Raw genomic sequence first — 26629 nt, 5'->3', positions numbered from 1 at the left:
AGTCTTTTCTGATTTGAGAAGTTTTCCCGTGAAACTCATCAGAAGTAAAATATCAAATCTATTTCTAATACCTCTCTGAAATTTGAAAGAACACTTCTTTGTAATTTTTGCAGGGATGCTCTGGGATGCCTCAAAGATAGTCAGTAAAAATATGCTGAAACTTTTATTGTTTTCTATGTTTAGGATCTGATTTTGGGAAGAGAAAACTTCAAGAGTTGTCGGTGGAAATATTTAAGATAGGAGTGTTAGTGCTTGAGAAACAATACCTATTTACTTAATGAAGGCAACAATAAAACAATTTAAAATAAACACAGAAGGTAACTAAATTTGAATAATCACAGCTTTTCCATGAAGGGCCTTTGTTTGTTCTCTTAAATAATTAAGGACATTCTAAGTCAGCATAAAGCAAAGAAAATGATTCTAGTAAGACACAAAATATTTGCTATCTGGGCATATTACACAGAAAGAAAAGAACAACCTTTAATATTGTAGGCGAAGGTGATAAACTGTAAGCGAAGGAGAGTTAAGCCCATCAAAATTTATTTGATCAATTTATTTATTGAACAAATTTAGCTAAGATTTTAACTAGTTCAAAGCTTTTTAGACTCATGGCATGGTATTATAAACCATGACAAACAAAATTCACTTTCTAAGTTTTGTTTATTCTTTTCCTTCATATTGTGTAACATATTTACATTCTACGTAAGGACAGTTCTTAGGAGGTCATCAAAATCAGATTTAATTTTAAAATAATAGTAAAATGATACTAATATGCAATGCATTTATCATTGCTATCTTCAAATGAATCAATAAGTAAATATTTAAAAATGTCTCAGACTGTCCAGCCAATCACAGTCAACCTGTAGAACCAAGAGAGTTAATAATAAATGTTTTGAGGTGCTAAGTTTTGGGATTATTTATTAAGTAGTGCTTTGGACTGGGTGTTTGTGTCCTCCCAAAGTTCATATGTTGAAGCCTATTTCCCAGTCTTCTGGTATTTGAAGGTTGGGCCTTTGGGAGATAATTAGGCTACCACAACAGTCAATGTGTAGAATATTTTTTTTTAATTTTTTATTTATTTATGATAGTCACACAGAGAGAGAGAGAGAGAGAGAGAGAGAGAGGCAGAGACATAGGCAGAGGGAGAAGCAGGCTCCATGCACCGGGAGCCCAACGTGGGATTTGATCCCGGGTCTCCAGGATCGCGCCCTGGGCCAAAGGCAGGCGCCAAACCGCTGTGCCACCCAGGGATCCCTGTAGAATATTTTTATTACCCAAAAATATATCTTGTATTGTTGTATAGTCAATTCTCCTTTCACCTCTTGATTCCAGGCAACCACTGATCTGCTTTATGGCACTATAGATTAGTTTTGCCTGTGGCAGAATTTCATATAGTATCTATTCTTTTGTATAGGCTTCCTCATATTTCAGTATGCTTGTTCGGTTTTTTTTTTTTTTTAATGTTTTTTTTTAATTTTTTATTTATTTATGATAGTCACAGAGAGAGAGAGAGAGGCAGAGACACAGGCGGAGGGAGAAGCAGGCTCCATGCACCGGGAGCCTGATGTGGGATTCGATCCCGGGTGTCCAGGATCGCGCCCTGGGCCAAAGGCAGGCGCCAAACCGCTGCGCCACCCAGGGATCCCTGTTCGGTTTTTTTTTAAGAGAAAATAAAATGTGCGCATGGACGCATGCAGTGGGGAGGAGGGGCAGAGGGAGAGAGAATCTTAAGCAGGTTCCATGCCCAGTGCCAGCCCCACATGGGGCTCAATTTCACAACCTGACCTGAAATCAAGAGTTAGACACTTAATAGACTGAGCGACCTCGGCTCCCCTGCTCCTGTTCATTTTAATGCTTAATATTTATTGTGTAAATACACCACTATTTGTTTGATGGATATTTGGGTTGCTTCCAGATTTTGGATATTATGAATAAAGCTACTATGATTATTCATGTATGAGTCTTTTTATGGACATATGTTTTCATTTTGGAGGTATATACCTGAGAGTGGTCAGGCCATGAAAACAGTATCCTAATCATAGCTATTACCAATGGGAGTAACTTAGCCATAAAGAAGCTTAAAACAAAACATGATTATATAGAGGAAAATTAAATTTATAAAAGTAGAGAGTCAACAAAATTCAGATTGCCACTTCAGATTTACCTCTGGAAGTTAAGAGAAGACATTCCTGGGCAGCCCACATGAGGTACACTTAACTCTTTTGGCTCTGTGAGGGAATCCATTGGGCATTTTGGTGGAGGACTTCCAGCATTGTTTAATAGGTAATTTTCCATAAAAGGCAAAATCAGGGGGGTCCCTGGGTGGCTCAGCGGTTTAGTGCCTGCCTTTGGCCCAGGGCGTGATCCTGGAGTCCTTGGATCGAGTCCCGCGTCGGCCTCCCGGCATGGAGCCTGCTTCTCCCTCCTCCTGTGTCTCTGTCTCTGTCTCTGTCTCTGTCTCTGTCTCTCTCTCTCTCTGTCTATCATGAATAAATAAATCTTTAAAAAAAAAAGGTAAAATCATGGCTCTTATCCAGATATAAAATGAAAACATTTAAGGCTAAAAAAACAACTCATCATTAATGAGGGAACCAGCCAATGTTACCGGTTATCAGTGTTTTTCCATTCTCAATTTTTGTATTATTGAAAGTTAGCAAAATATCAAGGATCATAATTAATGCTATTCCCATCTAGGTATTCATTTGTTTGAGCAATAAAGTAAAGGCAAACAATACATAGGTTATTAAAATGTCTGTACTTTTCCATGTCTTTATTTCAGCAAAATCACTGTCGTAATTAAAATTTTAAAATAATAAATGGCATCATCTTTATGTCAATTGTATCTCAGTAAGACTGGGAGAAAAGAATGTTAAATAATTCATTAGGATTTTATATATTGAAATTATATTTTGAATATACTATACTTGGTTAAATGAAACAGTAAAATTTTTAAAAATTGTGTTATTTTGACAACATTGTCAAATTAACAAACTTTCTTGAGCCATTTTGTTTCTTACATTATTTTAAAAAGTTAAGTTCTCTTTATAGGGCATTTATTCTCTGCCCTTTGTAATGGAATTTCATAAATTACTGTTGTCACAGAAGATACTACATAATGTCTTAAATATCATAAGTTGCTATCACTGTTACTGCAATTTCACTATCTCTTAAAAGCAATGTTTAGGGCCATGTAACAGTTCTTAAGATCTTTAATTTTTTCAGTGCTGGGATATTATAAAGAAAACCAAAAATAGCAATATTTTCATACTAAATCTTAATCTGCAGTGGTCCTAGAGTAGTCTGTAGAAAGCAGTTTGAAATTATTTGATGGTAAATCTTCTTTATAGTCATATATGGTGAACATAATCTAAGGTGGGCTCCCATGGTTTCCTCCTCCTCTTTGGTGTTCACACTTTTGTGTATTCCTCCTCCTTTTGAGTGTGGACAGTACCTGTGACTTGCTTCTAACCAATAGAACATAGTATAGGTGATGAGATATCACTTCTAAGACTGTATTATGGTATATAAGACTTTGTTTAGTTAGTAGACTCACCGTAGAGACTGCACTGGTTTGAGGAAGTAGGCAGCCATGTTGGGAAAGCCCATGTGGTAAAGAATCGTGGTAGCTTCTAAGAGGTAAGGGTGGCCTACAGTTGATATCCAAGCAGCTAGAGCCCTCAGTTTTACACCTCCAAAGAAGTGAATTCAGCCAATTATCTTACTGGGCTTAGAAGTAGATTCTTCCTCAGCCTAGCCTCCCTATGAGAATACAACCCAGGTGACACTGTGCTTGTAGTCTTGTAAGACCCTAAGCAAAGGACCTAGCTAAGCTGTGCTTGAATTTTTGACTCACAGAAGCTGTGAAATAATCATTGTTTATTGTTCTAAGTGGCTACATCTGAGGTAATTTATTATTCAATAGAAAATGAATACATGATACAGATGTACTTTGTACATTTTCTTTTATTTCCTTATATTGCAATGTCACTTTCCTTGTATCTGCTATGTGGAAATTCTTTTGACTAAAATATTTTTAATCTTTTAAAAAGTTCCAAAAAGATTTCTTTGGTTTTTGTCCTCTCATCAAATCATAAATGTTAAGTGTATATTTAAGTCTATATAAAGCCATCATATAATTCTTCAGAATGGTTGTACCTTTTTGTACTCACACTAGTGATATTGAGAGTTCAGTTGGCCCACGTCCATATTAACACTTGTTATGATCAGACTTTAAATTTTAGACATTCTAGTGGGTATGTAGTGGTACTGCATTGTAGTTTTAGCTTGCATTTACCAGATGAAAAATAATGTTGAGCACGTTCTTCATGTACTTATTGGCTATTTGTTATCTTCTTTTGTGAAATGTGTCCTCAGATCTTTTGCTTACTTAAAAAAATGAATTGTTCGGTTTCTTGTTGTTGTTGTTGTTGTTATTATTATTGAATTGTAAGAGACATTTATATATTTCAGATACAGATTTTTTGGTCAAATATATTTTGACTATTTTCCTCTGGTCTATGGCTTGCTTCTTCCTTTGAAAGAAATAGAATGATACCTTTCAAAGAGCGAAAGGTCTTAATTTTGATGTTCAATTTGTGAGTTTTTATATTTTACTGTAAATTCAGTTTGTGAGTATTCATCCTCTGTCCAAGAAATCCTTGCCTATCCCGAGATCATGTAGATTTTCTCCAGTGTTTTCTTCTAGAAGTTTTGTAATTTTAGCTTTTATGTTTGGGTCTTAATCCCTTTTTTAAAAAAGATTTTATTTATTTATTCATAGAGACAGAGAGAGAGAGAGAGAGAGCGAGAGAGAGGCAGAGAGGCAGAGACACAGGCAGAGGGAGAAGCAGGCTCCATGCAGGGAGCCGGATGTGGAACTTAATCCAGGGTGTCCAGGATCAGGCCCTGGGCTGAAGGCAGGCGCTAAACTGCTGAGCCACTGGGGCTGCCCAAATAATATTATTTTAAGAACAATTCTACTTGCCTTCTATATTGACATTTGCTTTACTTCTTTGAATATAATGGCTTGTTTCCTATTTATTCAGTCTTTCTTTACCACTGATGATTGTATGTATGCTTTTTGTGTGTGGCGAAGTCTGTTCACTTTCATTAGTTTTATTTCTTAGTTTAAGCAAACCAACTTAGTTGTAGATTTTCTATTTCTTTTTTTTAAAGATTTATTTATTTTTCTTTTTAAAAAAGATTTGTTTATTAGAGAGAGAAAGAAAGAATGCACAAGTGGGATGGGTAGAGGCAGAAGGAGAATCTCAAGCAGACTCCATGCTGAGCAAGGAGCCCCACTTGGTGCTTGATCCCATGACCCTGAAATCATGACCATAGCCAAATCAAGAGTTGATGCTTAACCGACTGAGCCACCCAGGCATCCCTATTTCTTTTTCTTAAGCCTCACTTTCCTGCTTTTCTAGCTTTGTCATAATTGTAGCTTATACTCATTATTATAATGAATATAAATGAATATAAATCTATAGGACTTAAAAATAAAATTTAATTGTATTCAGATAGTAGAAGTTTGAAAATATATATACATATATATTTTCAGTTTCTAAAAATATATCACAAAACATAAAAATACAGAATGCTTCATGAATTTATGTCCCATCCTTGTGCAGAGGCCATGCTAATCTTCTCTGTATTGTTCCAATTATAATATATGTGCTACCAAAGCAAGCACAAGTTTGAATATATATTTATAAAAAAAGTGTTAAAAATGGAAAATTTTAATACTTCCAAAGTTATTTTAGTTTTTAAAATATTTTAGAGAGAGCACAAGAGCACAAGCTAGAGGTGGGGCAGAGGGAGAGGGAGAGGGAGAGAATCTTAAACAGACTTCCCGCCAAGTGAGGAGTCCCACCTGGGGCTCAATCTCATGACTCAAGATCACAACCTGCACGAAAATCAAGACTCAGACACTCAGGCAGTTGAGCCACCAGTGCCTCTATTTTTATTTTTAAATATTTAAAATTGTTGGGGTCCCTGGATGGCTTGGTTGAATGTCAGACTCCTGATTTTGGCTGAGGTCATGGTCTTGGGGTCATGGGATGAAAGCCTAGGCTCCGTACTCAGTGAAGAGTCTGCTTGGGGTTGTCTCTTTCTCTCTGCCCCTCCCCTTGCTCACACACTCTCTCTAAAATAAATACATATTTTTAAAAAATTAAGCTAAATTTAAAATTTATGTGATTTCTAGATATATCTAAGTATGTATTTTTATAAAAAACATTTCAATTTTAGCATTAACTATACAATTATTTGTATAAAAAATTTATTCTGTGGCCTTATATATGTTATGCCTAGACCTGAACATAAGTAAATTTACCAGTAATATAAATTCCTTAATTCTGGAAAATGTTCCCCAGTTGCCATTTGTTCTGTTATGAATACTGAGCTAAGTGATGAATATTTTTCAAACCATGTATTAGAACAGAAAGAAATCAAGTAAATAGTTATTTGGCTGTTTTGGAACCAGTACTTGTATAAGCCAAGAAATCTATTACATTCATCTTACCGGAGAGGAGAAAGGATTTGACAGGTTAATTAATTAGTCTTTTTGCTTACTCCTGAGGCCATTTGCTGTTCAAATATTTTATAATCTCAGCAGAGTTCTTTTAGAAGATTGCAGTTTCTTGGTCTATAACAGCAATCTGACATAGTTGTCTTCTTAAAAAATACATAGGAAGAAAAATGTGGGCAAGTATTTTCCTGGGGTTTAAATAGTGTAAATCAAGAGAATGGATTTTTAGAGTTCCACTTTGTCAGTGCAATACTCCAGATCACAAGTGTGACAGAGGCAACCCATTTCTCTAGTGAATTTATTTATTTATTTATTTATTTATTTATTTATTTATTTATTTATTTATTTATTTATTATTTTTAAAGATTTATTTATTCATTTATGATAGAGAGAGAGAGAGAGAGAGAAAGAGAGAGAGGCAGAGACACAGGAGGAGGGAGAAGCAGGCTCCACGCCGGGAGCCCAATGCGGGACTCGATCCCGGGACTCCAGGACTGCGCCCTGGGCCAAAGGCAGGCGCCAAACCACTGAGCCACCCAGGGATCCCTGAATTTATTTTTTATGTTTGTTATTTTGCAGAACTGCTAGAGTGGGAAGTCCATGGTAGAGACTTTTCTTGCCTGGCCCTAAGGGTCATAGTGCATTCGATAAATAGTTGTTGTGTGAGCACATAAGAAAAGGTTGATGCTTAATTTTTCATACCTCAAATTGTTGAGTGCTGTCCAATGCCAGGGAAATGTTAAGCTTTCCTAGTGCTGACAAAGTTAAAGGAATATTGGCACAATTGTATTATAATGCCAGTAAGTTTAAAGAAAGTGCTCTGTGTGAGCATGTGTTATAAACCCTAGGAATAAGAGTGGTATCTTCTTTGGGTCAGATGAAGGACATAAGATATGACTTTCATCTCTAAAAATCAAATATTTTCTAACCTTTAGCATTATTTAAGAAGCTCCATGCTTTCTCTCCTCTCCCGACTAGAGAGAAATTTATTTGCTATTGTCAGAATCTTCTGCTGAAGGATATTTATAGTGCAGTGGTTCATAACATTGATTCTAGAGAGTATTTCAGTTCACCAACTTGGCTGAACACAAGAATACTTCTAGCTAGCATAATTCATATGTAGGGTAACTAGGTGCAGATATATTGAGGAAAGGATACTTTCCCCTTTACCACTCTTTTAAAGATTTTAACCTCTTTGTGCTTTTTTTTTTTTTTTTTCAAATAATGAGAATAATAAAAGCACGTATATCATAGGACTGTGATGAAAACTACCTTGGTGTTATGTGTAGAGTGCTTATAATAAAATCTAGTACATAATAAGTACTTACAAATGTTGGATACTATTATGTCATCATTATTACTATTACTATTAATCAGGAGAATGAGCTTGGATATTAGAGAATGGATCATGCTGAGTAGAAATTTAGGGCCTGGTCTTAATTGTATGGCCTTGGCTTGGGATGGGGACAGACCATGGCTGGTTTTTTAGTTGTGGGAGTGTGGGCTTTTGTGACTGACATTGGTAATATCATAAAACTTTCCCAAAGTGGGACTCAGGACTTGCTGAGAAGTTGTAGATTTCTGAGAATGTTTACATTTTCATTAGGTCTTATATAGAGAGCAGGGGATTCTGAGACAGGAGCTATGAGAGCCAAGTGATTAGACTGGTATGTAAGAGGAAAAGTGAGTGTCCATAAGCTACTAGGTGAGAGGGAGTTTGTTTGGGATGAGAACAGAGGCTTTCAAATTTTTTAGACACAATAAGAACTGTTTTGTAAAATGAATATATTTGTGACGTCTGTTATTGATAATACATATAAATATACAAGGGCAACCACACGTGATGGGCTACAATGTAAAATCTATTTTTTATTAAGGGCCAAAGTCTAAAAAATTTAATAATGAAGGATAAGCTACTTAACTTCTGTATACTTTATTTTCCCCATCTATAGAATTCTGTTATTTTCTATTCTATTTCATTGTTTCCCTTTTAAGAAAATGTTGTTCCTGACTTCTTAAATTCATTTTATCAGTTACGAGAGTAGTGACCTGGGAATCCCTGGGTGGCTCAGCGGTTAAGCGCCTGCCTTTGGCCCAGGGCGCGATTCTGGAGTCCCAGGATCGAGTCCCATGTGGGGCTCCCAGCATGGAGCCTGCTTCTCCATCCTCCTGTGTCTCTGCCTCTCTCTCTCTCTCTATCTGTCATAAATAAATAAATAAATCTTTAAAAAAAAAAAAAAGAGTAGTGACCTGCAGTTGAGAAAGTATTGGTTGGGGTATAAATTAATCCTTTGAATATTACCTTAGAAAAAGTTTGACCTACTTTGTCACCTAAATAAATGAGAGGAGCCCTTCAGAGTTGACAAGTGCTCTGAAGCAGGGGACCAAGACATTTGCTTACTCTGGTTCCCTTAGCTCCACTTGATCACTTGGCTTTACACTTGGTTTTCTTCAGGCTATGCTGTTTTTATCAGATAGTTTCTTGTGTTTGGGCTTATCTCCTCCTCAACATTGGAGCTAGCTCCTGGAGGGCAAGAACTATAATAATAGCTAATACTTCTATAGCACTTCCTCTGTGCTAGGCACTTTTCTGTTTTACATATATTAATCTTCACCACAACCTACATATTAGGTACCTTAAATTATATTCATTCTACAGATAGAGAAAATAAAGCATATAGAAGTTAAGTAGCTTACCCTTCATTAGAGTTCTTCTGTAGCATACCATAATGTCTTGTGTAACATCTGCCAAACAGATGATTCCATTAATAGTTACTAACTGAAATTAAACCAAATAGTTTCTGGGCTTATTTTCTTAGCTATCTTATGGCTTTTCTCACTACAAGGTTATTCAAGTGACTAGAGAATAATAAAAATTGAATTAAAAACGATACTGAACTTTGTCTAAGGAAGGAATACAGAGTTTATTTAAATTGGTCAAATTCAGAATTTGAATAATGGCTTTGCTTTGAGCCCTAACATTAAGACTGTCATTCTCCACCTTCCATGGGTTTGAGAATGAATAATGTTACAGAAATGCCCACATATTCTTAGCTCCTTAATTTACTGATTTGGGATCTTAGTATGCTTTCTTCCAATCCCCTACCCACTGCAACAGCTGTTTTATACTGGCCCATGCCTCCAGAGTTAATGGTATTTCTGTCACACTGTGAGTTTTCAAGTTGGTATGTTCAATTTTTGCCAGAGTTTTCACTGCTACCAGGCCTCAAGGTTGGAGGTTGCAACTGACTTGTGGGGGAGGGAGTTTGGTGCTTGTCAGTGAGGAGGAACAAGGTGCTCTCCGAGGCTCTGATTTGTTACAGGCTAAGTGTGAATGATGTCAGGCAGATCAGGGGACAGCTGATTCATTTGGGATCTGGGACTCCTCACTACGCCTCACTGCTGCCTCCTGGGCCCTTAGGTCTTTTGCGGTGGGGGTTGGGGGAGATTCTGAATATTGTGTTTTTGAAGAACACAATATGTACTTTAATTTTTCTCTTAAGTTTGGGAAGCCTTTGTAGGTTTCCTTTGGCTTATAGACTGCAAACCCCTTGTGTGAAAGAACTTCCTGCCAAGACTCCCGAGTGTGAGAGGTCAAAAGCTTTGAGTAGCCAGGAAAATGATGAAACGGAGGAGAGAGAGACTGGGAGCACCATGTCTACGGATTCAGTAAGGAGGCTGGGGTCTCTGAGTGGAAACTGGCAGATGTCAGAACAAGAACTAATGCCAACTAACTTTCATTTGCTTGGATAAAGACTGCTTTGGAGATGCCTGTCAGAAAGAGGGCTGAGCAGGCTTCATAAATTCAAGGTCAAAACACTGGTCCCTGGCAGGGGCCTATGGGGCTTCTAATTATGAAAACTGAGTTAGATACCATTTTGGGGGTGCTTAGGTACCTGGGGAACTGGGTTATAATGAAGAACTTTGTTTCCTGCCTTGAAAGCAGATGTGTATTTAAACCTTGTGTCACAGCTGCATATATAAGCCCCATGAATGTGAGAAACAAATGGAAATGAAAGTTATCTTCTCCTAGGACTAGAAAGGGTATTGTGTTTCTGCCCCTGGCCTGTTAGCTCAGGCTGTCAGATCTGCCCTTGCAGATCCAAGCCTGAGTCCTTTAGGGTGTGACCTGAATTTTATTTCTGTGTTGGGCCAATATAGAAATAAAATAGAAATAGAAAAATACTTAGCGAAGGATTTCAAGGCTGGGGAATGGAGGAAGGCTTCCACTTCAGGGTAGCTTTTCCAAGAGCTGCTCAGGCTTATTTAATGAAGAAGTGCAGAGTGAATTGATCAGCAAAGTAGGGAACCAGGGAACCAAGTGTCCAAGAATCCATTCCACCTTGGGGATCTGTCTTGAGCTGCTTTTGTGTAACTCACAGGGTGTGTCCTTTGGAGTTTCTTCCTCTAAATGTCAGTGCCTACCTGGAGACAGCATATATATGAATAGACACAAGGTATACTTGAATAGACACACTTCTTCAGTGGGCTTCCTTTGGCCCTTCCATGTTAGTGGATGCCCATTGATTGAATTGATGACTCTACCAGACCTTGGAAGACTGGACTTGTTTGAAGTATATAATTGGAAAGAATGGCTTACGTTTAAAAAATTGTTTCTTCTCCTACTAAGACTGAAAGTTAAAGACCATAAAAAAGAAGCTTCATGAACTAATGTGTCATTTAAAGTGAAGAGGGTTTTTTGACAAAATTGTAAATTTTTTACATTAAGTTTGTAGTTTAAGAGAACATAAACAGTCAAAATCATGCTCCCCAAATGTTGTTGGTGCACTGCTCCTGGTAATCATTGTATCTATTTTAGTGACTTTGAATTTAGCTTAGGAAAATTCTCCCCGAGGAGCTAGTAAGTAGTTTATAAATCACCTTTCTTTTTTCAATGGTCTTTTAAAAACTCTAGCCTCAAAGTATAACCAGTTTGTAGAGTGGTAATTACTAGCAAATAGAGAATGAGATTTGGTTTTCATAGATTTATAACCTTAATTTTATATTCATTAAAATAGCTAAGCCTCATTTTATGTGATAAGATTTGAGACTCCAAAATTTTGTATTTAAGTTAATAAGAACTGTCTTATTGTATGTTCTAATTAGCTCTGGCTTATATGTACTATGGAGCTGATTTTTGAAATAGTGCTTTAGAAAAGTGAAAATTCTTTTTGAAAATGAGAAATTAATGCAAAATTGGTATTTTTAGTTCTTGTAATTTATATTTATATGTTGAGTTTGTGGAAATTCAGGCACACTTGTAATTTAAAATAGTTTTCTGCCCTCTGCTTTTCTGTCCTCATATTACTCATCTGAGAAATATGTTTGGAGCTAGCTAAAGGGATAGTTAGTAGGAAGGTAAAGATTTCCTTTGAATATATGTAATTAGTTTCAAGTAAAATGTCAGTGTATACAAACAGTAATAGTACAGGAAACTAACATTTTTAAACAGGTGCTTAAGTGATACTTAGGTTTTTTAATCTTTGAAGTGAAATATTGTGGCTATGGTATTTGTATAGAAAGCCATGCTCCTACCAAAGCAAATTAAATGCTGTGCATCTGTTAATTATTTTTTGTCATCTGGGATGTATCAATCAATGATCAGCAAAATAAAGATCCATATTAACCATCTGTTTTCAGTCTAATGTTATTTACTTAATAGTCTTCATTAGGACTTAACACATCAAGATGGTTAGGTTGTTTTTAGGGGAAAAAAAGTAAACTAAAAAACTAAAATTTAAGTAGAAGCAAAATTTATTATACAGAATTAAGTGATGTTATTTGTTGTACTCATTAGGCAAAAGTTAGCTAATAAGTTGGTATTGTAGTAGATATAATCTATTAGTGTTTTACTTTTATGGATATACACATCTCTCTAGGAAGTTTTAGTCATTGAACACAAAATATTACTTCTATTGTTTGCTAATTTATGAATTGTAGTAGATTTGCAATATTTTTCCAGGAGCCAATTCTAAATACTTAGAATACCCAAAGTTTAAATTTTTGGTTTTAATTCTATGGATTAAATTTTAGTCTTGATGGTCCTTCTGTGCCAACATTGCACTGAGGCATTATTTGAGAATAATTTTTGACCTTTTCTTTTCTTTTTTTTTTCTTTTTTTCTTTTTTTTTTTTGAGACTTTTGCTTAAACTAACCCACTTTGAATATGTTCCTTTTTGGTTGAGAAACTATCTCTGACCCTGCTTTTTTCTACTGTGATACGTTGTCAGAATCTCTACTCTTTGCCGAGGATCTGAAGTAAACCAGCACATGTTTTCACCCACATCAGCTCCAGGCCTGTACTTCACTAAAATCCCATTTAGTGCTGATTGTGCCCTGGCTACTCCTCCTCTTGCCTTTTTCCTGAACCCACAAGCTCATAGCAGTCCTGGCAGTCCCTGTTCCAGCCGCCCGCTGCAGTGGAGGTAAGGAAACCTGCTGTGACGTGAATGTGGGCCTTGGTGATTGCTTTTGGCCTAGTAGGTAAAACCCAAACCTTTTTCCTTAATAATGGGGAGAAACTGAATGAAAGTTATAGAGAAGAATAAGAGGAATTTCAGAGATTTTGCTATATTTAAAATTCATGAGAAAGAGGGATAGCATATCAGTAGTTAGACAGTTATGTGCCCATTGTTACTGTTGGGCAGCCTTGTGACCACTGCACAGAAGCAGAGCATGCTGGAATGCCAGACCTCTCTAAGGTGAGCTAGTCCAAATGCCACATTTTAGGCAACAGAAAAATTCGATTCTGCAATAGGGTAAGTGATTTGTTCAGATTGCTGAAAATAACCCTGTTTTTCTCCTTTCTTTCTGCCTTTTTATATAGTCACCATTTAAATACATGCTATGTGCTAGACACTGTTTTAGGCACAGAGAACAAAAGAGTGGGTGCAAAGAGCTAAAGTTCATGCCCTCAGAAGAGCTTAGATTCTAGTGGAGGGAGACAAATTAATGAGTGAATGTATAATAGATGGACATATGTGATATTGAGAAAATGAAGTAGGTTGAGGAGAGTAGGGAAATGTGAGGCCCAGGGCTTGGCATTTTATATAAGATGGTCAAGGAGGGTCCTTACTCATAAGTTGACCATGAGCAAAGACCTGAAGGAAAGTCACAGAGCCATAATAGAGATATCTGGAGAAGAGTGTTTCAGACAGGGGCACTTGGGTGGCTCAGTGGTTGAGTGTCTGCCTTCAGCTCAAGTTGTGATCCTGGGGTCCTGGGTTGGAGTCCCGCATTCATACTCCTTGCAGGGAGCCTGCTTCTCCCTCTGCATATGTCTCTTCCTCTTTCTGTCTCATGAATAATGAATAAATAAACAGGATCTTTAAATTAAAAAAAAAAAAAAAAGAGTATTTCAGACAGAGGTAACACTAAGTGCCAAAGACCTGATCTAAGAGTTGTCTTCATGTGTTCTTTGTTCAGCAAAGTCCAGTGAAGCTCATGTGGAATGAGTTAAGGGGTAAGAAGTGGGAAATGAGGTCTGAGACATAGTGAGAAGCCAAATGGAATAGGGCGTTAAATTCATTATAAGGATTTTTGTTTTTTATGCTGAGTAACATGAGAAGCTGTTGGAGGGTTTGAAGCAGAAGAATGTTATGATCTGACTTAAATCACAAGGATCCCTCTGGCTATAGTTAGAAGGCTACTGGTATAACCTAGGTAAGACTCAATGGTTATTTGAGCCCCAGGTGATACAGGTGGTAAGAAGTGGTCAGATTTGAGGATGTATTTTGGAAGTAGAATTGATAGGATTTGTTGATGGATTAGATGGCAGAGCTTGAGAAAAAGATAAGTGAAGGATAAATAAAAATTGGAAGTTGAACAGCTAGAAAATTGGAAGAACCATGAACTGAGACTGGGAAACTGTAAGGGATAGCTGGTTAGGCATTCAGTTAAAGACAGATGAAGTCTGGGCTGAAGATATATAAGGAACTGTCAGTGTGTCAGTGAAACAAATGATTAGATTTATGAGATCATCCAGTGAATGTCTATTGATAAAGAAGGAAGAAGTGTCAAAGGATTGAGTCCTGAGGCCATCTGGCTTTAAGAGATTGGGAAGATGAGGAACTAGCAGAGAAGAGGCTGAAAAGGTGTGGGGCTTTTTAGGAATGTGAAGAATCAGGACAGAGGTATCTTGGAAACCTTTTTTCAAGAAGAAAAGTATGTTTGATTAGTAGGTATTTATTAAGATTTTGTTATGCAAAAACAAAAACAAAAAACCCCGGGAAAACTAGAAATTTGAGTAGAAGCAAAACTTATTATATAAACTTAAGTGACATTATTTGGTATAGGAGCTCAAATTCCACAAATGTTTTTAGGGCAGTGTTAGATGGACACAGGACAATGTTGGAGGCTGACTCCTCCTGAAGTCACCAAGGTACTTGGAATTGCTGTGTGATGCTGAGTGAGACTACGTTGAGTAGCACCCACAACCTAAGTTGTGCCCCTTTTTGGCACAGGACCTAAAGTACTATGTCTTCACACCTGTGATCTTAGGACACACAACCTAAAGCAATGTCTTGTAGCTTAGGGCTTGAAAACTTCTTAAATTTTATGTTACATTTTTCCCCCTAGGCTTGTTCATGTGTCTGGCCACTGTGTTAGTGTTTCATTCCATTCTTTTGTATCTGTCCCATGCCAAGTACCAATTCAGTGATACAGCAAGATAATTTTACCTTTTTGTTTGCTGCATATGTTTGTATTTCTTTAAACATTTTTGAATTTTATTCTGGGATGCAGTTATATTATTTGGAAATAGTTTGCTCCTTTCAAGGATTACTTTCTGGCTTTGTTATGTATGCCCAGAGCAGCATTTGGGGCTAATATTTCCTTAATTCTTTTTTTTTAAAAATATTTTATTTATTTATTCATGAGAGAGAGGCAGAGACATAGGCAGACGGAGAAGCAGGCTTCCTCCGGGAGCCCGATGCGGGACTCGATCCCAGGACTCTGGGATCACAACCTGAACCGAAGGCAGACACTCAACCACTGAGCCACTCAGGAGTCCCTAATTTTTCCTTAATTCTGAGGCAGTGCTTTCTGAGTACTCTATTCGATGCCTGTGCATTGTGAGTTTTTTTCCCCCACTCATGTTGGTGGGGACACGATCTCTTCCTGGCTCTGTGTGAGCTCTGGAGAGTTTACTGGCTACTCATTTTCTTGGATAGTTTTCTTACCCACATCACCTAGCTGAAAACTCAGGAGGAACCCCCATGCTGAGCTCTCTCTTTATAGCTCTCACCTTTCTAGTACTCTGCCTTCCATATTTTAGACATCTTAACCCTTCTTCCCGCAGCTCCCCGCTCCCCCAAGCTTCTCAGTTCTGACTCTTCAGCTCATGTTCACAGCTTGGCTTTTTGGGTACTCCCTATGATGCTTCTTAGAAATACTCTCCAGGGGCAGCCCGGGTGGCTCAGCGGTTTAGCACCGCCTTCAGCCCAGGGCCTGATCCTGGAGACCCTGGATCGAGTCCCACGTCAGGCTCCCTGTGTGGAGCTTGTTTCTCCCTCTGCCTCTCTCTCTCTCTCTGTCTCTCTCTCTCTCTCTCTGTGTGTGTGTGTCTCATGAATAAATAAATAAAATCTTTGGGGAAAAAAAAAGATCTTCTATCAAAACAAAACAAAACAAAACAAAACAAAACAAAACAAAAAAAACCCAACTCTCCAGGCAGTAAGCTAGGGCAATCTTAGGACTTACTTTGGGGCAATTTTAGGACTTACATTATATGTTTCCCTTCTGTAAAATGTCTAAAAGCTATTGTTTCACATGTAGCATTTTGTTTTGTTTTTCCTTTTTGAGGCACAAAGGTGAATCTGGTCTCTGTTTCCCCATCATGGCAGGAAGCAGAAATCCAATCTTCCTAATATTTTGAACTCCTGCTTCCATTATCAGAAGTGAAGATTGCTTCATGAGATTATTGGTAGATTGATTCACACATTAAATAAAACTAGTAGAAGCAGTACAGGCTCTTTATTTGTTTCATGCTTAGTCAAGAAAAGTTGAGAAATGAAGCAACAGAAGAATAAGGATAGGTAGAATTTGCCAAGCACTTACTATGTGCTGAGCATTTTTCTAATCCTCAGAATACCTCGATGAGATGGTAATACAAGTCCATTTTATTGATAAAGTGAATAATCCAAGTAGATCAATTTATAGATAAGGCACTGTGGTTGATACAGAGGTTAAAGAGATTATTAATAAGCCGTAGAAACTGGCATTCATTCCCACAGAATCTTATTACAGTTTCTGTGTTCTTAAACCCTCTGCTGTAAGGTTTCTGATAGAACATGTGCTATTTTGTATTTAGTTAAAAAACTAACAAACTGCAGATTTAATAGCTCCCAGTTACCATCCTAAGCATTTAAAAATTTGAGGTCACTCAATCCTCACACCACTTCTGTGAGGCAGGTATTATTATTATGCTCATTTTGCAGATGCGAAGATCAAGGCACAGAGAGGTTAAATAAATCACTCAAAATGAAACAGCTGGTAAGTGGCAGAATTGGGAGTAAAACCTAGGCCATCTGGCTTCAGAGATCATATTCTTTTTTAAAAGATTTTATTTATTTGAAAGAGAGAGAGAGAGAGTACAAGTGGGTGGAGGGAGAGGGACAAATGGAGAGGGAGAAGCAAACTCTCCACTGAGCAGGGAGACAGACTTGGGGCTCCACCCCAGCATCCGGGATCATGATCTGAGCAGAAGGCAGACGCTTAACCAACTGAGCCACTCAGGTGCTCTGAGATCATATTCTTAATAATTGTATTGTTCTGCTTTTCCATCTAAGATACTTCATTAATGCAATGTAATATAATCTGAGTCTATATTATTTTGCAGCCCCAGGTTTTCTCTTTCCAAAAGACATGTTCATGACATTCTTTACTAAATTTCCCCATAGCGGGGATAGGGATTGGTATTTCACAGTCCATTATCACTTCCAGGCCCCTGCCTTTATACCTTCTTTCTTGTCTTAGGCTTAATTTATTAATCTTTTACCTTCGCCCATTGCTGTCATCCACTAATTTAGTTTTTGTTCTGTCTATTCACATTCAGAGCCTAGAGCAGCACCAGTGAGCAAATTCTACAAAATCCTTACTATGTAGATATGTTTATTGAATATTGCTGTTATTAAGCAATTGAGCAAATAGAAGCTGAAAGAAGAGAAAAATGATTCTAGCAAAAAATGTGAAGAACTAAAAATTGAGAGCTACTGGCAGTGAATTTGACCTCCATTTAAAAATAGATGACCCAAGGAACGCCTGGCTGGTTCAGTTGGTGGAGCGTGCAACTCTGGATCTCAGGGTGTTAGGCTTGAACCCCATGTTGGGTGTAGAGATTACTTAAAAATGAAATCTTTAAAGTAAATAAGTAAATAAATAAAAATAGACGACTCAAGAGAGGGAACTAGGATTTGTAACACTGCCATCTTGCAGTGGCCATATTGAATTGTCCTTTATTGTCATGGAGGATAACTATTGTTATGGGCTGACTTGTGTCCTTAAAATTCGTATGTTGAAGTTATAACCCCCAGTACCTATCGTGTGACTGTACTTACAGATAGGGACTTTAGGTTAAATGAGGTCATTGGGGTGGACCCTGATACGAATGGTGCCCTATAAAGAGGGGACTTAAAACGGAGACACAGAGAAGACAGCCATTTACATGCCAGATGGTGAGGTCTCAGAAGAAACCAACCCTACTGACACCTTCTAGCCTCCAGAACTGTGAGGAAATAAATATCTTCTGTTTAAGCCACCTGGTTTATGGTACTTAGTTCTGGCAGCCCTAGCAAACTAATAGAGCTAGTGAGGCTTTTTGGCTGCTTTGCCCTAAAGGGCTAGAGAATAGTATCCCTTTGCATGTTTGTTAGAACTGGCCCTGCTCAGAATCTTAACCTTCCTTACTGACTGCATCTTAGTGATATGCTTAGAACCTTACAGATTATTGCTCATAACAATTTGAAGAACAGTCAAGGCACAGTTTTAAAATGATGCCCACTCTGTACTACATTTCTGTTTGTTCCTTGATGAGAAAGGATAGATGGGTCTGTTTTAGTCAAGCCTGATGGTGGCTCTTAAATATCTTAGATGGGTCTGATCAACCTTAAGAGGCATCATAAATATGATAATGATTTGGGTTGAACTAATTAGCTTGTAACCTTTAGTCAACTTACACATCTTGCAGGAATATGATTCCGGTCTATTGATTGGCACTCAGACATGGATATTGCATTGTTGACATAACCCGATTTGAAGGGGTGCCAGATATGGTCCACGGTGTAACTAGTGTCCCTGTAGAGAAGAAAGGCAGTTAGTTGTGTTTTTGGCTGTTCACTGACCCAGCTAGGCCTCCTGGAGATAAAAGTTTGGTGTTGGCAACTTCCCAGAACATAGAATGATTTAGATTTTGATTCAGTTTTAAATTGCCATAGCCTTTGTCAGCCCTATAGTTAGGAGCAAGAAATCCTATGTTAGAGTTTATATTGGAAGAATTCTACCTCTAGCCCACTCCCTACTGTATAGGAATTCTTTTTATTACAGCGTCTAATAAAAAAAGTTCTTCAGCCTTTGCTTAAACATCTTTAGCAAACAAGTTCAGTACTGAAGTTTGCAGCTGATACTAATTCAGCCCTCTGGCCACTCCCATGTCACATGTGTGAGAGGCTTTTTGTAGACCAAACGGCAAAGGACAGGTGTTCTTTTGGGCCTCCTCCAAAACTAGGCAGCCTTTGAAACCCCTTTTTGGTAGTGTCAGGATTGTTTCCTGCCAGAGAGAAAGCACTATTTTCATTTTACCAACACCTGCTTTTCTTGTCTGTCTTTTTTTAAACAACTGCATTTCAGAGTGACTCTAAAGAGGAATGTCTCCAAAACTTTTATTTTTATTTTTTTAAGATTTTATTTATTCATGAGAGACACACAGAGAGAGCCAGAGACACAGGCAGAGGGAGAAGCAGGTGCCATGCAGGGAGCCCGACATGGGACTCAACCCCAGTACTCCAGGATAATGCCCTGAGCTGAAGGCAGACGGTCAACTGCTGAGCCACCCAGGCGTCCCACGCCTCCAAAACTTGTTCTTATCCTGGCCCTGTTGTAGGCATATTGCTTCAATTCTTTCTGCCTCAGTTATCTATATCATTAAAATGGGGATAATAATAGACCTTCAGGGGTTGCTATAAGGATTAGGTGAGTCAATACATATAAAATTGGTCAGAATACTACCCAGGCTGCTGTAACAGTTACTGTGCTGCTTGCTGTCTTTGTTGAAAACTTCATATGTTGCTGGTCCTCACATTTCATTTTGCTTCCATTCATTTTCTCATATTCTTATTTTCCCTTGGAAAGCTCTAGGTATCACTTATCATTATGTCCTGCCCATGGAAGCTTTGTTACTGGCTAAGATAAGGCAGTGGCAGCCGGGTGCTCTTCTGCCCTCTATACAGTTTCACTAATTGCTGCTAAAAATTGGCCTGTTGGGGCATAGCAGGATGTGGACTAAAATGAGAAAAACTTTTTTTGGGGATATTTTTTGGCAGTAAGAAAAGTTGAACAAACTAGGTTTAAAGGTGTTTCATTTTTCCTGAGTCTTCCTGTTCTTTCCTAAGGGAAAGAACAACTTGACAGTGTCTAGAGAAGATAGGTTTCTCCTATTAGAAAGGGAAGTTCCCTTTGGTAAGATGCCAAAGGCTTACTCTTGGATTAAAAGGAAGAAACTGATGGTTTCTAGGTATTTCTCTTTCTGGAAGTAGGAAAATTTTGTTTACTAGAAAATTCGCTTTTTAAATGTTGTATGTCCTATCCTTGTATGATAGGAAATATCAAAAACACTACCAAATAGAGTAGTCTGTCTCATATCTTGAGTGTCTACTTATCAACTCATGGTCAATGTATTGTCTCTTCTGCATCTCTGCCTAGTTTCCCCAACCCAATTATTTTAAAGCAAGTCCCAGACTGTGTCATTTTACCTGTAAATATTTCAGTTTGTGTCTCTAAAGATAAGGGATCTTGAAAAACAAAAGCATTACTATTCTAACACCTAAAAATGATTAATAGTTTTCCAGTGTTCTTTTCTTTTTCTTTCTTTCTTTCTTTCCTTCTTTCTTTCTTTTTAAATTTTTTTTTTTAAGATTTATTTATTTTAGAGAGAGAGTGGGAGGGAGGGGCAGGGGGTGAGGCAAAGAGAAACTTCAAGCTGACGCTACACTGAGTGCAGAGCCTATGCGGGGTCAATTTCCCCACCCCAGGACATGAGCTAAAATGGAGAGTTGGGCGCTTAACTGACTGTACCACCCAGACACCTGTGTTTTGCTTTGTTTTGTTTTTAATCAGTATCCAAACTATGCCAAACACAGTTCATTTGGTTAGTATGTCTCTTAAATAGGGTGATCTAATCATTTATTACCTAAACTTGGAAACTTTTGGTAGTGAAAGGAGATTCTATTAACAATTATATTGGGACAGCAGGCAGAAGTGTGATTGTCATGGACAAATTGGGATGTCTGGTTTTAAGTTTTTTGCTTTTAAGTATTTTTTTTAATCTAAGTTTTTCCACCCTCTTTTTCTTTTTGCATTTCCTGTATTGAAGAAACTGAGTTTGTCCTGTAGACTTTTCCTATGTTCTGCATTTTGCTCATTGCATCCTTGAGAGGTTCTTTAACATGTTTTAATGACTTCTATATTTCCTGTAAACTGGAAGCTTGATCTGATTCTGGTTTGACTTGGAGGTTGGGAGAGAATACTTAATGTTGGTGCAGTGTACAGTTGTTGGGAGACAGATAATGTCAGATCACTCCCATGTTTTGATAGTATTGGCCATTGATAATTATCACCCTTACTTGATTGGGAGTTTGCCAAAAAGGTGATATTGCCATTACCTTTCCATTTATTAGCTACAGTATTACATAAAAGGAATTTACCCTTCATTATCTATTTGTTATCTTACTCTTGAGTCAATTTAGCTAAACTCTTTCCTGGCCCTTCAATTTGATGCCTCAGATGTTACCAGTTCCTTGGTCTTGTTTCAAACCTGGTAACTACTCTTTTTGTAGTGAAGATTGTACACTCAGAGTAGTGGAACAGATTGATGTATGTGTATGAAGGCTCTTGGAGGGATCCCTGGGTGGCGCAGCGGTTTGGTGCCTGCCTTTGGCCCAGGGCGCGATCCTGGGGACCCGGGATCGAATCCCATGTCGGGCTCCCGGTGCATGGAGCCTGCTTCTCCCTCTGCCTGTGTCTCTGCCTGTCTCTCTCTCTCTCTCTCTCTCTCTCTCTGTGTGACTATCATAAATTAAAAAAAAAAAAAAAAAAAATGAAGGCTCTTGGAGCTTGCCATTTAAGTAGCTGCTAACTGATTGCTGATCTGAGGAAACCTTGACTCCCTCTTTTGGCTCCTAGAAGTCAACCTGGGGTACTTTTTATGTAGACCCTTGTTATGTAGGTGCTCCGAGAGGTGAGAACTGATCCAGATATCAAGGACCCAGCAGCAAAGGTAAATATTTGTTGATTTTTCTTAGGGGTTCTTGCAGCAGCATCCCTTTCCTGCCCCTGGCTACTACAGGAGGAAGAACCAGGGCCAATCCTGATTGCCTTAAAGGATCAATCCCTTCCCTTGTCTTGGTAGATAGGAGGTTTGAGGCTAACAGTCCTTCTTCTGAGGAGAAGAGTCAGAGAAATAATTTTCGACGATAGAGTTATCTAGCATAGAAGAGTTAATTTTCATGGTGCACCTTCAGGATAAATTCCTGGGGATTCTGAGGCAAAGAATAAATGCATATGTAGTTTTATTAGCTATTGTCCAGTTTCCCAACATAGTGGTTATATCAGTTTGTATTTCCACCAGTGGTGTAAGATAATGTCTACAGTAGTCCCCTCTTATTTGTGGGGGACCCAGTGGATGCCTGAAACTGAAGATAGTACCAAGCCCTATCTATATATACTATGTTTTTTTCCTATATGTACGTACCTCTGATAAAGTTTAATTTATAAATTAGGCACAGTAGGAAATAAACAACATTAAATAATTATAAAATAGAACAATTATAATATACTATAATAAAAGTTATGTGAATGTGGTCTTTCTCTCAAAATATCTTACTGTCCTGTACTCACCCTTCTTGTGATGATGTAAGATAATAAAATGCCTACATGTTGAGATGCAGTGAGGTGAATGATATAGGCCCTGTGACATAGCATTAGGCAGCTACTGACCTTCTGATGCTATGTCTTCCCAACTCTCGGTGACTGAAACCACCAGGAGTGAAACTTTGTGTAAGGATGTGTGTGTGTGTGTGTGTGTGTGTGTGTGTGTATGTGTGTGAGTGAATTACTGTTGTATGTCAACTATACTTCAATTAAAAATAAAAAGAAATTAAAAAATTAAAAAGCAGGGAAGCTACTGTATTTGCTCTCAGCCTTGCCAACCAGATATATTACAAGCTTTTGAATTTTTTCCAGTCTGATGGGTAAGAAATGGTATCTCAGGGTTACTAACTAAAAAATCATATTAAAGGGTAACTGAGTGGCTCAGTTGATTAAGTGTCTGACTCTTGATCTCAGCTCAGGATGGGAATTCAAAACCCCATGTTGGGTTCTACACTGGGTGTGGAGCTTACTTAAAAAAAAGTAAAAAAAAAAGGTGGGGGTCATATTAAAATGTTCCTTAAGGATGAAGAATGTGTTTCCCAACCTTATGTGGAGGGAATTAGTTTCCCTGTCCTAGGGAATTGAGGTGGATTCATCTATATTTCATTCAGCTGTATACTAGGTCCTCTGAGCAGTGGGGGTGGGGAGTTGGTGGGGAGCCAAATTGGCAGTAGGAAAGTTCTCAGCACATGGTAGATTGAGAGAGAATGCTTTTTATCCAGTAAGCTTTCAGCTCTCAGCTTTATTCACCTCTAGTACAGTCATTCTGAGAATATTTCAGATGATCGCTCTGGAGTTTAGCAGATATTTTTAAGAGTAATTTCAAAATTGTAAGAATAGTTCAAAGAGTCCCCCACCCTCGCAAACCGATAGTCAACAAACTAAAGCCCATAGGCCAAATGCAAGCTGCAGCCTGTGTTTGTACAGCCCTCGTGCTAAGAATATATTTTACATTTTTGAAGGGATGTTTGAAAAATAAAACAAAACAAAACAGGGATGCCTGGGTGGCTCAGTGGTTTAGCGCCTGCCTTTGGCCCAGGGTGTGATCCTGGAGTCCTGGGATCAAGTCCTGCATTGGGCTCCCTGCATGGAGCCTGCTTCTCCCTCTGCCTGTAGTGTGTCTCATGAATAAATAAATAAAATCTTAAAAACAAAACAAAACAACTAAGGACTATGCAGCAGAGATCACATATGGCCTACAAAGCCTAAAATATTTATCTGGCCCTTTACAGAGTTTGCCAACCCCTTCTGTAATCCATTTGAGAATCTGTTCCTGACATGATATCACCCCAGAACACTTCAGCATGTACTTCCTACAGAAACATTTTTGTAGCTATAATATAGCCCTTAAAATCAGGAAATGAGCATTGACAAATACCATCACCTAATCTATAGATTAATTCATATTACTCCACAAGTCCCAGTAATGTCTTTTATAACAAAAGGATCCAACCAAGGATCATGTATTGTTAAAATTTTATTTTTTTGTCTTCTAAAATTCAGAACAATTCTGTACCCTTTCCTCAACTTTTATGACTTTGATACTTTTGAAAGTTAGAGGCTTGTTATTTGATAGACTGTCTTGCAATTTGGATTTGTCTGATATTTCCTCAGGATTAGTTTCAGGTTACGCATTGTTAGGAAGAAAAACTTTTCCTCTACCCTCTTAGTTCAGTGCCCGGGGGCCTGTAAATTAAACTAACAAAAGAAAGATGAGCTGGTGAAAAGGCATAGAAGTTTTATTAATATTTACATGTATAGGAGTTCACAAAAGAAATATAACTCAAAGAACTGGTTAGACTCAAAAGCTTATGTACTCTTTTACAAAGAAAAGGGGATGTGGGCTGTAAGGGATGATAAATTGTGGGAAATATAGGACATGTGGAGAAACTAATGGAAAAGAAAGTCTCTTTATGCAAACACATTGTAGCTCTTCTCTCCCAGGTCCTCCTTTCAGACAGGTAATGAGAGGACAGAGAACTCTTCTTGGATTGTGGATTCTTATTTGCCTTTGGCTTAAAATAATCCTTTTACCAAGGTAGAATATTTTGGAGTGGCAAAATCTGGTTCCCTTTCAGAATCTTTAGTGGATGTTCTTTACTGTTTCTGAAAAAGGATGGTGTTCTTCTTGTTGCATCCTATCAAGTGATGCAGGCTTTCATTTTATCTCATTACCCTGAAATTAACCTTGATCACTTGATCTGCTAGTTTTCTCTGCTGTATGGTTACTTTTTTTTTTAATCTCACTAATTACTAAGTATTTTGAGGGAAAGTTATGTAACTTTTAATGAAATTATGTAACTACCCCATTTTTCATCAAATTTTAACCCACTATTTTTAGCTTCCATTGATGTTTCTTGGTTGAATTGTTACTCTATGCTGGTTGTCAAATGGCATTTTTCAAATTCCATCATTCTTTCTGCACTCATCAGTTGGCATTGCACTATAAGGGAAAGTTTTCTCCTTGTTCATTTTTTCTCTTGTATCAGCATGATGGGATCTTATTTAATGGGTTATAATCCATTTTAAAAAATATTTATTTGAGAGAGAGAGAGCATGAGCAGGGAGGGGCAGAGGGAAAGGGAGAATCTGAAGCAAACTTCTCACTGAGTATGGAGCTGAATTCGGGACTCCGTTCCATGACAGCAAAATCATAACCTGAGCCAAAACCAAGAGTAAGATGCTTAACCAACTGAGCCACCCAGGTGCCCCAATTTAATGGATTATAATCTGTTAATAACATTGTATATTTTGATGTTCAAATTGTACCATATTTGGTCAAGGGGAGTCCTCTCATGCTGGCTTCTTTGTTTGGGACATGTCTCTGCCATTCTTTGCAAACCTTGTAACTTTCTGGCCCTGCAAGTTGTTCTTGGCTGGTTTATTTTGTACTCCCTGCCCCAGCCCTTGTAAATAGCCATTTCTCCAAGGAACACAGGTCCTTTTAGTGGAAGATGGTATTTAAAAGCCAAGATATATGGATGATAGGCATAGCTGCTGATACTTAGGTTCAGTGTTCCCAGAGAATGTATATATGTGATATGCATGCATGGTGCCTTCCCCCAAGCATTTTACCGCCAACATCATCATCATCATCATCATCATCATCATCATCATCATCATCATCTAATGGCTTCTAGACTGAATTATTCAGGAAGGAAGAAGAGGAGGGAGAATTCTTAAATCCACTAAGTACATTGGATGCAGCCTTCACGCCTGGATAATTTTTTAAAAAATAAGTTTACTAAAAAAAAAAAAAAAAAAGAAGTTTATTGAGATATAATTTACATACTATAAAATTCAATTCTAAGTTATTTGGTGGTTTTTAGCAAATTTGTAAAATTGTGCAGCCATGCCCATAATCTAAATTTAAAATATTTCCATAACCCAAAGAGTTTCCTTGTGCCCATTACACCAGTATACTGTCCTCTCCTAGGTAACCACTGATCTGATTTTGGCTGTATAAATTTACTGTTTCTGAACATTTCATATAAACGGAATCATATTCTTTGTAGTGGTTTTTTGTTTGCCTTTGGCTTCTTCTAGCATAATGTTTTTGAGGTTTATTCTTGCTGACTAATGTTTCATTGTATGGATAGACCACATTTTGTTAATCCATTCACCAGTTGATGAACATTTGGATTGTTTCCAGATTGGTACTATTAGGCGTAAATGTAGCTGTGAACACCTGCATACATGTCATTGTGTAGACATGTTTCCATTTCTCTTGGGCAGAACCTAGGGATGAAATTGTGTTGTATGGTAAATTTGTAGTTTTTAAATTTTTTAAAATTAATTAATTAATTAATTAATTAATTTATGATAGTCACAGAGAGAGAGAGAGAGAGAGGCAGAGACACAGGCAGAGGGAGAAGCAGGCTCCATGCCCCGGGAGCCTGACGTGGGATTCGATCCCAGGTCTCCAGGATCGTTCCCTGGGCCAAAGGCAGGCGCTAAAC

General features: G+C 37.8%; 1 protein-coding gene and 1 non-coding gene across 16 annotated transcripts in view; one reads left to right on the top strand and one right to left on the bottom strand.

The window, feature by feature from the left end:
- MAST2 (microtubule associated serine/threonine kinase 2) overlaps window positions 1-26629 on the top strand; it is a 213387-nt gene that overhangs the window by 104568 nt on the left and 82190 nt on the right. For 5 of the 15 annotated variants that reach the window (XM_072724102.1, XM_072724101.1, XM_072724100.1 and 2 more), the window contains one exon: window positions 12761-12955. The exons of 7 other annotated variants lie outside the window; for them this stretch is intronic. In XM_072724102.1, the coding sequence (XP_072580203.1) occupies window positions 12761-12955 (195 nt within the window). Of the gene's footprint in view, window positions 1-9855; window positions 10199-12760; window positions 12956-26629 lie in introns of those variants that run through there. 3 more of the 15 variants (XM_072724107.1, XM_072724108.1, XM_072724109.1) reach the window with 3 other exon arrangements.
- LOC112915085 (U6 spliceosomal RNA) lies at window positions 5586-5692 on the bottom strand. Its single transcript, XR_003233984.1, has one exon. It is a non-coding gene; the product is annotated as a U6 spliceosomal RNA (small nuclear RNA).

This window comes from Vulpes vulpes, chromosome 10 (assembly GCF_048418805.1).
Source record: "Vulpes vulpes isolate BD-2025 chromosome 10, VulVul3, whole genome shotgun sequence".
Classification (NCBI taxonomy): domain Eukaryota; kingdom Metazoa; phylum Chordata; class Mammalia; order Carnivora; family Canidae; genus Vulpes; species Vulpes vulpes.
The sequence above is the reverse complement of the archived record's forward strand: the minus strand, read 5'-3'. Positions and strand labels throughout refer to the sequence as shown.